General features: G+C 51.3%; 1 protein-coding gene across 1 annotated transcript; it reads left to right on the top strand.

Moving 5' to 3' along the window:
* Window positions 1–3: 3 nt before the first annotated feature.
* Window positions 4–12,458, top strand: LOC125946463 (uncharacterized). The gene is made up of 2 exons (XM_049669932.1): window positions 4–753; window positions 11,339–12,458. The coding sequence occupies exons 1-2, from the start codon at window positions 615–617 to the stop codon at window positions 11,806–11,808; spliced, it is 609 nt and encodes a 202-aa protein (XP_049525889.1). The 5' UTR covers window positions 4–614; the 3' UTR covers window positions 11,809–12,458.
* The last annotated feature ends 3,032 nt before the right edge of the window (window positions 12,459–15,490 follow it).

The raw sequence follows: 15,490 nt of genomic DNA, 5'->3' as shown, positions 1-15,490 counted from the left end.
AACAGCTTGGCTAACGTTAGCTGGAACACGCGTATACTGGGCCTTCAAAGTGAAACTGTCAGTGAACTTAATTAAAAGGCCGCTTACACAGATGGTTTATGCACATTTGCCGACACAATTTTCACGAACAAGTCAACAAATACATAGTTAAAATTTTGTAAATTAGCTTTTATTCCACGATTATGGTATATGTTTATGCTATCAGAAACTCCAAAACAAGTGCATTGTGTTTGAAAGATCTGAAGTGTTTTATGTTCCGAGATATTCATAATCGAATTTGACGCTCAGTACGCTAATTTATTCAGAGGCGAAAATGTCGAAGTGCCGTTGAAAAGACAAGCAAGCACCCGCCGTGGCGGCGTAGTGGCTTTGGGTAAATACTCCAAACAGGAATATTTGAAAGCAATGCATAGTAGCCAGTCATCAAAATAACAAAACGATATCTTCTGTGTCGATCTCGGCAGTTTGAACCACGTGGATCCAAAGAAAACAGATAATAAATAGCGTTTTCGTTTTTTAAGTTATTAACTGAGCCTACAACTACCCGATTCTTGGCGCATCCCTCATTGTGGGTATGTGCCATATTTTGAAGGCGCAACATCATCATTATAATCATGGCGTCCAAGCTGCAGAAGAAAGATAATGAAGAGCCGAGGTCTCTCCAGATCAGTCTGTACGTCACGCCTCCCTCACATCTGGAGACCACGTCCGATGCAGCAGCAAGCTCCAGTAGACTCCTGTCTCTTCCCCGCGGTAAGCAGTGTTGCATGGGCACTACGGTATGATAAACAATTTTCGTGGAACGGCTAGCCACCTTTGACCGGAACTTGAGCTGATGTCGGCCAGAGAGCACTTTGGCTCCTTGTTGCCGAGTGCGGGACTTATTCAAAGTACACTATGCCGAAACAATCGACACAACACGAGGTTGAAAATACAAGCACCGCGCTAATGTTGTCCTGGGAAAACCCAATCACCAAATTGGCAACACGTTTGTGCACACGACAACAGTGTGCACAAATGTGTGCACAGTGGTCGTCTCCCAGGATCAATAATTGCCGAATGATGTGCGTAGCTCCATCGCCGCGGTGCACGTGCATTTTTTGTTTCGTGTCGGCCATTATTTTGATCCTGCTTCACGGACTCGAACTGCCAGCTTTTTTCGCACACCTGTGCTTCGGTCGTGTCTCGTTGGCATCCTTTTTGAAGCCGAATGGTGTATAGATCAATGCAGTGATCACTGCGATTGGTAAGCAAACATGATCTTTATAAGCTTTGTGCTTTGGTATTGCGTTAAATCCCTGTAACGCTGTAATATCCAAAGCGGATTGCATAAAAAGAATCCGACGGCTATTTGTGAGGACACAGTTTCCGTAAAACGGGACGTGGAGGACGGCACGAACAAGACGGGGAAAAGAAACCTGTTGTATGCTCTACTTTTGCACGCAGACACGCACACACACACACTGGCTAACGCCGCAACAAGACCTAGCATGCTCATGCCGTATGATTGGACGATGCACTATAAAGAACAAATAGATCTATAACCCAGCATCTACCACTGCATCGGAGGCTCGCGCAGTCCGCAGTCGGCAGCTCGACCACTCGACAAGTGTGATTCACACTGTACGGTATGCTGTTTTTACTAACCAAAACTGTTTTATTCGTTCGCGAAAACATCGTCCAACAAACGATGTAGTCGCTGACTGCATCTACAGATAACAATTTGCAACGTAATTGTCAAAGTAAACAGCACAAGTTATTCCGCAGCGGAACGGTACCCACGTCATCATATGTTTCGTAACTACTCATTGCTGCTATACCACGCCTTGCAACTACGGTGCGAATGCTGCAGTAAGGCCACATTCGTGAAACGAATTTTCCTAAATACACAACTGATCTCCGAGCCTGATTGCAGGCTCAAACGCGTGCACACATCGCGCTGGGTGATCAATCTGCCTCAACGCCACAGCACAAAAATTACGGGGATGCTTAGAACTTATGAATGTGAAGGCGAAAACCTAGTTGAACTCATAGCGATGTTGAATAAAGCTCTGAGCCCACGCGGCGACGTATACAAGGCGCGCGAGCGCGCTATGGGCGTGCTGCCGCCGTTTCCGGAACTATACTGTACCAGAACGTTCTACGGGCGCTGACATTTCCCTCCTCCTCCTCAGCACCGCCGTTGCCCTTACCGCCAACGCCCTGCCGCGCCACTACTGACATTTCCCTCCTCCTCCTCAGCACCGCCGTTGCCCTTACCGCCAACGCCCTGCCGCGCCACTACTGACATTTCCCTCCTCCTCCTCAGCACCGCCGTTGCCCTTACCGCCAACGCCCTGCCGCGCCACTACTGACATTTCCCTCCTCCTCCTCAGCACCGCCGTTGCCCTTACCGCCAACGCCCTGCCGCGCCACTACTGACATTTCCCTCCTCCTCCTCAGCACCGCCGTTGCCCTTACCGCCAACGCCCTGCAGCACCACTCCTGACATTTCCCTCCTCCTACTCAGCGCCGCTGTCACCCATTACCTCAACGCCCTTGAGTGCGAGGGGCAGTATGGGAACGCGAGCACAGAATTGCGTATGCAAACGTTAGCGCTGGCCCCATTGCTCCTTTCCAGATTCCACGCACCGCCTCATATTTACTGTAGCCCCGAAGTCGTCTATACTGCATTATTGCTGCATTCCGATTCCCCCCCCCCCTTTTTTTTTTTTTTTTACCATGAGCGGTGTCGGAGCCATCTGTGGAAGAAGGCGACGAACGCGCGAGCAGTGGCTCGAGCGCGAGGCAAGCGCGAGGCGAGCTCGCTCACTTTTTCTGTACCTCGCAACGACCTTGAAACATAGAGACTTAAGGTTTTCGCCTTAAAAACCGGCCGGCTTAATTCACTACTGAACGAGGTGTGTTCGAAATGTATCAAACCTTTGGTCAGCAGGAATACATTATTAGGAGGTACAAAACCCTAATGCCCCTTCAAAGTAGTCTCCTTGGTAATGCACACACTTCTCCCAGCGCACCCGCCATTGTTGGGAACACTCCTGCAACGAGTCTTTTGGAATGGTGATCGACCGGGCCGTCACATTCCGCTTGATGTCTTCTCTTGGCTCAAATCGGGTCTCTTTCAGCCCCATTTTCAGCTTGGGAAATAGCCAAAAGTCACACGGAGCCATGTCGGTTGAGTACGGAGCCTGACGAACCAGAGTAACGTTGTGTTTGGCGAAGAAAGTCTGAATCAGATGCGCAGAATGGGTGGGTGCGTTATCATGATGTAGCTGCCAAGTTTTTGCTGTCCACAGATCTGGTCGTTTGCGCCACACAGCATCACGAAGCCGACGAATGACCTCCTGGGAAGAGGGGGGGGGGGGGGGGGGTATTTTTTGACGATGCGTTATGCTTTATTCTATACTAGTCTCATCATCCACCGCTCATGGCCGGCTGATCCCGTTGATAGCGTGAGCGGACCGTCGCTCTGACCACTGACAAAGCGCGAAAAGCGCGAAAAGGCATCGCTATAATATACCAGCCCTGGTAGTATTCTTTTTCGTTGGTTTGGCCTTTTGGTGCGTACTCATGATGCACCACCCCACGGAAGTCGAAGAAAACGCTCAACATGACCTTGACATTCTGCGGACCTGCCATGCTGTTTTTGATCTCGGGGATGTCGGATGTTTCCACTTTGACGACTGCGTCTTGGTTTCTGGGTCGTACCTATTGACCCCTTTCCGGGCGATCCCGTGCGCGCTGCCATGTTTTATCACGTGGTGACGCGTCCATTGCTTGCCTCAGCTTCCTCCGTTGCCTCCGTGTTTACAATGTAAGCGCGTGACGCCGGTGCGGCGCAGCAAACCTCCGTTTCGACGGATATCGTAGACGGTGACAATGTGGACGACACGAAGCTTTGGCCACAGCTTTAGAGGACGTGTAAGTGCTTTCATAGCTCATTACGCCGTGTCCAAACGGCGCGAGCAGCGTATACGATGCTTGTACTAAAAGCAGGGCTGGAAATGTATTCCAAGCTGTCCAAACTTTCCGCTTATGAATTAAATCAGGATCACTGTGCTCTTCCTTCTTTATTTGGCAAGCATTTTGAAGCAGCGGCTTGTCATGTTTCTGACTAAGTAAAGTTCCTCGGTTCCTCGGTGCGGCCACTATCTGATTCTTTATTTTCAGCCTAATTGCTCGCGGGTGTGCTCTGCTGCGTTAGATTTGTTCTTACTTTGCACAAAAAGCTTGGAATGCAAATGTCTTGTACTTTATTGTAGCCTGTGTGATGAAGAAGACGTGCAACATGTTGTGCAGATGATGCACACCACCAGCAGTAGCAGCATCGTGATCGCTCCGCAAAAGACGACGCCGAAGTTACCGCTAAGCCCGACGTAACTGTTTAGCCACCCGTTCTGTGCCAGTCTATCCGAAGGACCTACATCTACGCCTGCATCAATAAACCTCATTTCAATTGGTGGAAGGTGCTGGGTACGACCTGCCAAGCTTCCATCCTGGAACTCCGCACCCGTACGCTTCGTCCCGCTATGCCCGAAGACGCAACCACGCCCCCACCGTCCACGGCCCTGCCATCCACGGCCCCGCTATCTACGGCCCTGCCATCCACGGCCCCGCCGTCCACGGCCCCTACGTTTACGGCCCCTCCGCCCGTCATCTGCTCCGGGGTGCCTTACCTGAGGGATCCGGTGGTCTTCAGCGGCACCGACGACAGTGATGTGGAGGACTGGTTATCGACTTATGATAGGGTAAGCGTCCCCAACCGATGGGATGACACCGCTAAACTGAACAATGTCATCTTCTATCTTTCAAATGTGGCTCATCTGTGGTTTAAAAACCACGAGAAAGATTTTACCACCTGGTCTGCATTCAAGGCCGCCCTCATAGATGTGTTCGGACGCCCCGCCGTGCGCCAGTTACGCGCTGAACAGCGTTTGCGCCAGCGCGCCCAGCAGCCGGGCGAGTCGTTCACAAGCTACATTGAGGACGTTCTTGACCTCTCGAAGCGCGTCAATGCCTCGATGCCCGAGTCTGACAGAATCAAGCACATCTTGAAAGGCATTGACGATGACGTCTTTCAGATGCTTCTTGCAAAAAACCCGACCAGCGTAGCGGAACTCATCAAACTGTGTCAGAGCTACGATGAACTCCGGAAACAGCGGGCCTTGACTCGTCGCCTGGTTACTAACGACGACAGCCTCGCAGGCCTGGCCGTCCACTCGGACCAGTCAACACTGCTGCCACAGCTCCAGGCGTTCATACGCGAGGAAGTTGCTCGGCAGCTCTCACTGGTGCAGTTTGCTCAGCAACAGCCCCAGCCCCGTCCTGCTCCTTACCTGTCACCCGCTATTCGGCAAGCGATCGAAGCAGAAATTGCCGACGCTGTGCCAGTGTTCCCTCAGTCGCATCCGGTAGCTGCTCCTCTCACGTACGCCGACGTCGTCGCACGGCCTCGAACGCACCCTGCTTTCACACCGCGTCAACCACTGCACGCGCCGACCCCACCCCGCGCCCCTGGCGCTGGCCCCATGGCCACAAACCCTTGGCGTACTCCTGACGACAAACCAATTTGCTTTGCCTGTGGCCGCCCCGGACATATCGCTCGCTACTGTCGCCGCCGCATGCCGTTGGCCGTCTCATATGGCTATGAACCAACGACTCGCTATGCCGACCAGCCACCGCTCCGCTACACTCCAGGATCACCTCCAAGAGCTCCTGATCGTCAAGCGTCCTTCGACCGACGCTCTCCGTCACCACGTCGGCGCTCTCTCTCCCCAATGCGTCGTCGTCCCATGCCTTCAGAAGAGGAAAACTAAACGCCGCAGTTCATGAGGCAAGAACTGCGTCGCCGTCACAGCGTCCAAGTCCTCACAATTCTCCGTCGAATGTACTTGCTGTTTCTGTTGAGGGAGTGTCAACTCTTGCCCTTGTGGACACTGGTGCCGCCGTTTCTGTAATAAATGAAAGACTCTGTCGCTCCATCCGGAAAGTTACGACGCCAGTTGCGGGTGTAGTCCTCCGTACCGCAACAGCGCAGCATGTTCAGCCGTTAGCAGCTTGTACGGCCCGAGTTGTAATTGAGGACATGATGTACATTATTGAGTTCATTGTGCTGCCATCCTGCTCTCACGACGTCATTCTTGGATGGGATTTTCTCTCGCGACACAAAGCCATCATCGACTGCGAGCGGGCCGAAGTCGAACTTTCTCCTTTGTGCGACCTCCATTCCGACGATTCTCCCGAACATCCCCCTAAATTAGTCGTCGCTGAGGAGACCGACATTCCTCCGCACGCCGCTGTTGTTTTACCTGTGTCTTGTGGAAGCATCTCTGACGCCACTGTTTTGTTCGCCCCTTCTGAGACCTTCATCTCAAAAAATACTGTACTGCTTCCCTTCGCGACCCTCGATTTTTCGGCTGGTTTCAGCCATATTTTCGTATGCAACCTTTTGTCCGCTCCGCTCACATTGCTCCGTGGCCAGTGTCTCGGCTATGTCCAAGCCATTCAGTCCCTGTACATCGTCGACGTGCCCAATGCTACTTCTCGCGATGACCTTACTGACATCTGCACTCTTTCTGCTTCCGACAAGTCCTGCACCGACATCTTTAGCCGATCCATCGCTGACGGCCTTACACCAGAGCAGCGTTCGGAGCTTATCGCCGTCCTGTACCATTTTCGTTCTTCTTTCGACGCTATTCAGCCTTCCCTTGGACGCACGTCAACTGTCACGCACCACATCGACACGGGCTCCCATTCACCACTGCGGCAACGCCCATACCGTGTGTCTCCTACGGAGCGCCGTGTCATTAGTGAGCATGTCGACGACATGCTTCGCCGCAACATCGTTCAGCCCTCTCACAGTCCGTGGGCCTCGCCGGTCGTTCTCGTTAAGAAGAAGGACGACTCTGTCCGCTTCTGTGTTGACTTTCGCCGCCTAAATAAGATCACCCGCAAGGACGTGTACCCTCTACCGAGAATAGATGATGCCCTTGACTGTTTACAGGGGTCTGAATTCTTCTCCTCACTCGACTTGCGCTCAGGGTATTGGCAGGTTCCCATGGCCGCCGCTGACAAGCCCAAAACTGCATTTGTTACCCCTGATGGACTTTATGAGTTCAACGTGATGCCCTTCGGCCTCTGTAATGCCCCCGCAACGTTCGAGCGAATGATGGACACTGTTTTGCGTGGATTGAAATGGCAAACGTGTCTGTGTTACCTCGACGATATTGTCGTCTTCGCTCCGGATTTTACGACACATCTTCACCGCCTCAAGTGCGTTCTGACGTGTCTTACCAACGCTGGGCTCCAACTTAATCTCAAAAAATGCCACTTTGCCGCTCGAAAGCTAACCATTCTTGGCCACGTCGTGTCTAAGCACGGCGTCCAACCTGATCCCGCGAAATTGCGTGCCGTTACTGACTTTCCTAGGCCGACAAATCTCAAAGAACTTCGCAGTTTCGTCGGCTTATGTTCATACTTTCGACGTTTCATTCGCAACTTCGCGTCCATAATACGCCCTCTGACACAGCTTCTGGGTAGCTCCGGCGACCTGTCATCATGGTCTCCAGCCTGCGACGAGGCGTTCACTACTTTACGACTTCTTCTCGCTTCACCTCCTATTCTGCGTCACTTCGATCCTGAAGCTTCGACGGAGGTACACACAGACGCCAGCGGAATAGGTCTCGGCGCCGTGCTAGCACAACGAAAACCCGGGCACCCTGAATGCGTTGTTGCTTATGCCAGCCGTACCCTCACCAAAGCTGAGACCAACTATACTGTGACTGAAAAAGAATGCTTAGCCATCGTATGAGCCCTTAGCAAGTTCCGCCCTTACTTGTACGGCCGCCCGTTTGACGTCGTCACAGATCATCACGCCCTTTGTTGGCTATCAAACTTGAAAGACCCATGTGGCCGCCTTGCCCGATGGGCTCTTCGACTTCAAGAGTTCGACATCAACGTCGTCTACCGCTCTGGCCGCAAGCACTCGGATGCTGATGCTCTGTCACGGTCTCCTCTGCCTACCGACCTTAGTTGCCTGTCAACATTAACACCCATCGTCCTGCCTCTCACCATCGACAGAATTGCTTCAGAGCAGCGCCATGACCCCTGGATAGCGGCCCTCCGCGACCTACTTTCTGAGACGCCCACGCTGCCAGCCTCTCGCGCACTCCGCCGCCAAGCTGTTCACTTCACCATTCGCGACGACCTTCTGCACCGACGCAACTACGCATCTGACGGCCGTAAATGGCTACTCGTCATACCGCGCAGCCTGCGCTCCACTATCTGCGCATCCTTTCACGTTGACCCGCAGTGCGCTCACGCTGGAGTCTTCAAAACATATGAACGACTTCGTCAGCGCTACTACTGGCGCGGAATGTTTACATACGTCCGCAAATTCGTTCGTTCATGTACGGACTGCCAACGTCGGAAATCTGCGCCTTGCCGTTCAGCTGGAGCTTTGCAGCCCCTTCCCTGTCCCGCCCGACCATTTGATAGAGTGGGCATTGATCTCTATGGTCCGCTTCCTATGACACCCGCCGGTAACCGCTGGATCATCGTCGCCGTCGACCATCTTACGCGATATGCTGAAACTGCGGCACTACCTTCCGCCACTGCGCGCGACGTCGCCTCCTTCCTGCTCCGCTGTTTCATCCTCCGTCACGGCCCACCTCGTGAACTTCTCAGCGACAGAGGGCGCGTCTTTTTGTCTGAGGTTGTCGAAGCTCTTCTGGCTCAGTGCCACGTTATTCACAGGACAACCACCGCCTACCACCCCCAGACGAATGGACTCACGGAACGTTTCAACCGGACCCTGGGTGACATGCTGGCCATGTACGTCGCATCTGACCACACAGATTGGGACCTTATCCTACCATTTGTTACGTTCGCCTACAACACTGCAACCCAGACTACCACTGGATATTCTCCCTACTTTTTGCTTTATGGCCGTCACCCATCCCACACCATGGACACCCTGCTACCCTACCAGCCCGATGCTTCTGAGTGTGTGCCCGTTTCGACTGCAGCACGTCATGCCGAGGAGTGTCGCAAGTTAGCGCGCCACTTCACCACCGCTGAGCAACAGCGCCAGAAAAGGCTCCATGACGCTCACTGTGAGCAACCTGTCTTCTCTCCCGGCGACCTCGTCTGGCTGTCAGTACCTGCGCATGCTCCTGGGCTCTCTTCAAAACTTCTTCCCCGCTTCGATGGACCTTATCGCATTGTCCAGCGCACGTCTGCGGTGAATTATCTAATCGAACCACTGACACCCCCCTCTGACCTCCGTTGTCGTGGACGTGACATTGTTCACGTCGATCGCCTTAAGCCCTACCGTGAGCCGCTCGTGATCACTACTGTTTGAGTCGCCAGGATGGCTGCTTTTTATCCCGGGGGTGATTGTGATGAAGAAGACGTGCAACATGTTGTGCAGATGATGCACACCACCAGCAGTAGCAGCATCGTGATCGCTCCGCAAAAGACGACGCCGAAGTTACCGCTAAGAGCGCTGCCCGACGTAACTGTTTAGCCACCCGTTCTGTGCCAGTCTATCCGAAGGACCTACATCTACGCCTGCATCAATAAACCTCATTTCACCTGTAGCAAAGACGTATTATCGCTAGTCCCTCGCTTACTCTGTGGACCGTCACGAAACGTTCAGCTTCCAATATTCGTGTCTTGTCGGTGTAGTCGCCGTCACTCATGCTTCGGCGCACATTGATTCAAGTGAGCGCCCATTCATTTATTATTGATACATTGGCGATACGGTGGGCGTAAGTTTGTGTGCGAGTAGGGGTGGATGTGTAGATAACGTGCGAGAAACTTACTATGCCAGTAAGTGGCGCTACTTCCTTTTGTAACGAGCGGTACTCACTCTTAAGTGCCGACGTTCCGGAGTTGAAGTGATTTCTTTGGAGGTTAGCTACACAGCGCTGACGGAGGAATTATCTTTTTTTATCCTCGAGGAAAGCCGTGCATCGCGAAGGGCTGGCAACACAGGCGGTCCTTATGCAGCAGCGGCGACACAGGTTGATTCCGTTCCTTATATATTCCTTATATTCGCATTCTTTATATGCGATTCACTATTTTTGCAGCTAACTACCGCACACGTCTTCCCTTTATTGTTACACATTTTGCAGCATGAATTGGGCACATGTGCATTACGAACACCCAGTTGGGTATCTGACAGCTGATCGCACAGTAGCAGGGCAGAAGCAGTAGTGGTTTCGTATTCGTGTGCATTCGCTGAGGCAACGTTCCTCTAGAGCGAACTGCTCCGCGAAAAGGGTCCATGGGTCAATAAACACATGACTCATCGCCTGTGATCGCGGTGTTCAGAATGTTGGGGTTACTGTTTGCATCGTCCAGCAGGTCGTGCGCGATTTCCAGACGGAGTTGCTTTTGCTCCATTGTTAGCAGTTTCGGTACGAATTTCCCGAACACTTATGCCCAAACCGTCGGTAAAAATTGAACGTACTGATCCAATGCTTACCGCTACCTAGTTCGCAAGTTCTCGGACTGTGATGCGACGGTTCTCCATGACCAAAGTCCGCACTTGCTCAATGACATTTTCCTTTCGGCTTGTTGAGGGTCTGCCAGAACGCTATTCGCCGTCCACTGATGTGCAGCAATCTTTGAAGCGGTTGTACCACTCCACTATCCGTGAGGTGTTCATGGCATCGTCACTGAAAGCCTGTTGAATCTTGCGAATTGTTTCCACTTGGGTGGAAACCATTCAAGCTTTTGGCAAAATTTGATGCTATATCGCTGCTCTTGTTGTTCCGTCATTTTACAACTTACTGGAATCCGACGAGCGCTCACCACACGGCCTCACTCATAGGCCGACTGCCAGCAACTGATGCTTTCTGCGGGCGGAAAAACAATTCACGCATGCGCATGGATGTCCCCTCCATACATCCACCGAAGGAAGCCTCCCGCACTTCATTGGTTTACGTGGGAAAGATGAAGGTTCGATACTTTTTAAACACACCTCGTATATCTCACAGAACCGTTTCCCATATATAAGACGCCCCGTCATACTAAACAGACCGTGCGAGTGCGAAAACAACCACCAGAAACTGCCCTGGCATACAACATGGAGCGCTCTCCCAAGCCAGCATGCCGACTGCCGACGCAATATGGCGGGGCCCATGAAAAAAACGCCTATACTCGCTACTCCTGCCTTCAAACTGTAGGCCTGTTGCTGGGAAAGCCAGCTCCTTAACAAGTGCGGAACCTCTGTGAGTTAGAAAAACTGCCTAAGCTAATATTGTTCGCTATAGCTACAGAATGATAAACTGCTTCTAAGAAATTCTAGACGCAACGAACGTGACCCTTGCAGCACCCGCTGAGAGGGCAGCCCAATCGATGGGCCCGGTGGCAGCAGCAACGAACCGCGACCGGGCCGAGAGCGAAGCTGGTGTGCCCGTGCAGGTCAAGTGGGCACTGCTCTACCTGTGCATTGCCACCCTGGCCATCTTGGCAGCGGGATTCTACGTGCTTGCATCAGGGCAGACGCAACACAGCCTGCTGCCGCTGGGATGGCTTCCCAACGACACCAGCGACTTCGACGGCACTACGACGTTGCACAGTGCGGGCCGCGGGGGGCGCCACGACGAGGAGGCGTCCTCGAGCGCTCAGCCGTCGTACATGATTACCGCACGCGAGAACGTGGCCGCCGTCAAGGCGACTAACGAAGACGAGGGCGCCCAGTTTGGTGGCTCGAGTTCGAGCTACCTCTATAGCACCACGCCCGCGCGGGATAGCTATTCGCGTACAGCTGTTAACCGATTGACGCGGTTGCGCAGTTGACGCCACCATTTCCAGAGCTTTAAATGCCTGGAGCTTTTCTTAAATTAGTTTTTATGTTAGCCTAAATATTCTAAAGTTGTAAAGCATCGACAACTTAAAAGCGTGGATAAATAATGCAGTTCGGCGCATGTCCACCACTGTGCAACCGACCCCTTCTGGAACGGAAGCCGCATTTAGAAACGACTTAATGGCCTAAATTAGATTACGTAGGGGTGTGCCCTGGGAGTTTCTTTGTGTATACTAACTTACGAAGTTATTGGAACGACGTTAGGCGCTAGGAAATTTTCGTTTACCGTGTTTGCTGCAAAACAATGTAATTCTCGACCCCAATTTCTAAATCTTTTTTTCGGAACGGGCACACTACGCGCGGTCGCGGCTTTCCTTTCACGGTTGCTTTAACCTGAAGCGCCCGGCTACGCTGATGCGTGCCCATAGGTCTCGTGAAATTTTCATCTTGCGAAAATTCACAGCTCAACTAAATAAAGGAGTTTGGCAGTACATATTAGTGGACCAAACGGTATATACATGTACTGAAGTAGAATCGAAAGGGGAGCTGGTTGGTGCGTCCGTGTCCTCTCTCTGTTGTCCTTTTTTCCCCGCTGTTTCTTACAAGAATATATGTACATCGACAACCGCAGCAATAAAATCAACACTGGTTTGGTCGCAATTTATTTGCGAAAGTATTCGGGACGCCGACGATTTTGGACGGCGTCAGCCACCAGTGCACAAGGACTACACAAGAGACATCGAGAAGCTTGAACTTTTTGCGTTAAATCGTTAACTAAATGCTTCTGATTCCCGGCGTATTTTTTACGTGTCTTCACCCGCAGTCGACGCCATCATTTGAAGAGAAGCAACGATCGGGTTATAAACGCGCCCATGAACTGATCCATGCAGAATGCCCGCTGTAGCGGATATACGACCGCGGTACCGATCCCCCACTTATGGTAACAACATCGTTTTCGGACCATAAAATAGAGGCATCGACGCCAGGGGATGCCATGCCGATAAAACACGTCAGAAATTCGTTTCACGTGACTACCGCTATAAGCGGCCGGCAGCCTCAACTCGAAGGCCAACTCTTATTTTCCCGTACAGATACGTGGGAAATACACAAGAGCTGTCATTAAGAGAGTAATATCACTAAAGAACAGTTTAACCAATTTCAGTAAACTTTGTCGTATTGTTTAAAATGTTCTTAGGGACCGTACTTCGTAATGCATCGCTTAATTGCGCCGGTGTAGTTCGCATGCAGCAGCAGACGGCGACATATTGCGATGATGAACATACTATTAGTAAAAGTGGCACGCCATTGATAAATGATTTCGAACAAAAGTCAGATTTGTGTTCAGAATTCTCCAAGTCTTAAAAAATTTCTAAGATTGGTAAACCAAAAAAAAAAAAAAAAATAAGTGCTGCACTAAGTTTACAAACCCACTACTTCGCGCAGTTACCGCAAACTTCTGCACACTTCAACGATATTTCTTTGAAGCGACGCTTTCTTTGCCAGCCCTCCCTGGTGTGGCATGGCTGCTGTCTGCTGGGTCGGTCAGCATGTCGGCGAATACGAAGATTATATGCGCGCCGACTGAAAGTGTATATCAGCGAACGTGCTCACGTGTGTTGCCCCAACCATCATGCACCAAGATTTAAAAATATGCAGATGCCACGTAGCCGGACAGAACCAAGGTAATGGTGTTTGCCGTCGCTTGGAGATACTCAGATTATTTTGTGCATTCCTCCTAATCAATAATTAGTCTTAATTAATTAATCAACTTCTCAAATATAATAGATTAAAAGTGTCAATGAGAACATTATAGAGCAACATGACAAACTCCCTATACAGCTTTCTGTTGCTCAATACGTGCCACATAAAAGTGCTTTTCCGAGCGTGAAAGAAGCGCTCGAATACATGCAAAATTTCCGTGCGACTGGCCGCTCGAGGCACTTTGCGTTAAGCACTTCACGCATCGCCATTAGTTCTAAAGGTGTGAATTACCGCTTTACTATAGAGAATATACGTGAAGCCAAGCTTCACGTAGATTCTCCCACACGTGCAATGTACTCTACGCGATTCACGTAGATGGATATATTCACGTAACTATAATGTATTGCTATCTTTCAAAGCCTACCAACTCAAGGTAAAATATTAATATTGCTGGTGGCTTCAATTCACTGGGAATACAAGACCTGTGCCAGAGGGCTGCGCAAAAGTAAGCTTTAAAATGCATTTCACAACCTTTGATATACATCAATGTGGCCACCTTCAACATACATAGGTATAATGCACTAGTTCCACTTCATCCACCCCTGGAAGCACCGTTAGAATTTCTCTTCAGTAATGTGCTTCAGCAGCGACGTCGTTTCCATTTGAATTGTCGACTCATTCACAAACGTCGCTCCCGGTGTACCTGTCTGCATGCTGGAGAAAAAAAAAAAAATCACCGCCCCTCCAACTCCGTGAAGATGGTCGAACAGCGAAGCTGCCTCCCGGCGCTGCCGACGTGTTCCCGCGTCTCGGGTCGGGGTCGGCCTCCCGGCGCTGCCGTTTAAACTCGGCATCTCCGGCGCGCAGCTCGGCCCTACGATGACCAGCCCGTTCACGAGCTAACTCTCGCTGACGCTCGTGGTAGGCAGCTTCTTCCTCAGGAGTACGCACTGCTCGTGGTCTTCCCATATAGTTGTAGCTGTGATGGAATGTGCGGAACCACTAATCCAAAGCTCAGTATACAACCAATGCTAACGCGCGAGAGAGAGCTTTTGTTATCGAGGTTGAGCGGAGTTTTATTTCCCAGCGGAGTGGGCTAGCGTAGCGCCTGTTTCGCCGCGACGCTATCAGCCCATTCCGCCAACCGTATCTGGTCTTCCGGGTTAAAAGTTTTCGTCTTCATCTCCCACTCTTCGGGTGAAGGAGCTCGCCTAGAGAGTTCTCTCGGGGGAGGGTTCTTTCGGTATCCCCATAAGATGTGATCTTGGTCCTCCAGGGGGCAGTTACAATGTTTGCAGTTTGGTGGATATTCACCACCGGTCATTGCAGCTAGTCTTTCTGGACTAAGTACAGACCTAGTCTGTACTCTCCTGAGGTTAGTGGCCTGCACTGTTGTCAGTGTCTCGTGCGGGGATGGATATATCCACCTAGACTCGCGGTAATAGATGGTTATTTCATTAAAGGTGTGGATACCTTCGTGTCGGTCAACCCGGTCGGGCAGGCCCACCTCCCGGTTACTTGCTGCTCGGGCGGCTAGGTGGGCGGCCTCAGACGCCGGTGTCCCTGCTCTTTGACGAACATGCCGAAGACACTCAATATAGTCAATAATAATAATATAGCAGGCTATAGCAATAATCACTATATCAATATTCATTATAGCAGACCCACCATAGTCACAGCTTCGCTGGCTTCCATCTTCACAATAGTGGAAGGGCTCCGAATTTTTTGTCTGGAACTTATTACAGGGCGCTTCCATTTCCCTCAAGCTACTCTTTAAAAAGAAAAAAGAATGGGCTACGCGATTATAACTTTCTGGATGACCCGCACAGTCTATATAAAGCGCAACAATGTCAGCTGAATAGGCTCAACTATCGCTCAGAGGAACGCGATGAGCGTGCCTCGAACATCTGGCCACACCTTTGCTATGTTTAAGCGCGGGGCTACAGCAATCACGGCCCAGCGCACGCTCTTCTG

This window comes from Dermacentor silvarum, chromosome 6 (assembly GCF_013339745.2).
Source record: "Dermacentor silvarum isolate Dsil-2018 chromosome 6, BIME_Dsil_1.4, whole genome shotgun sequence".
Taxonomy (NCBI): domain Eukaryota; kingdom Metazoa; phylum Arthropoda; class Arachnida; order Ixodida; family Ixodidae; genus Dermacentor; species Dermacentor silvarum.
The sequence above is the reverse complement of the archived record's forward strand: the minus strand, read 5'-3'. Positions and strand labels throughout refer to the sequence as shown.

Bases quoted from the DNA above. Each gene is read 5' to 3' on its own strand.
- LOC125946463 (XM_049669932.1), top strand. From the start codon at position 615: ATGGCGTCCAAGCTGCAGAAGAAAGATAATGAAGAGCCGAGGTCTCTC. The intron at 754-11,338 runs GTAAGCAGTGTT...TGACCCTTGCAG, and splicing joins ACTCCTGTCTCTTCCCCGCG to CACCCGCTGAGAGGGCAGCC.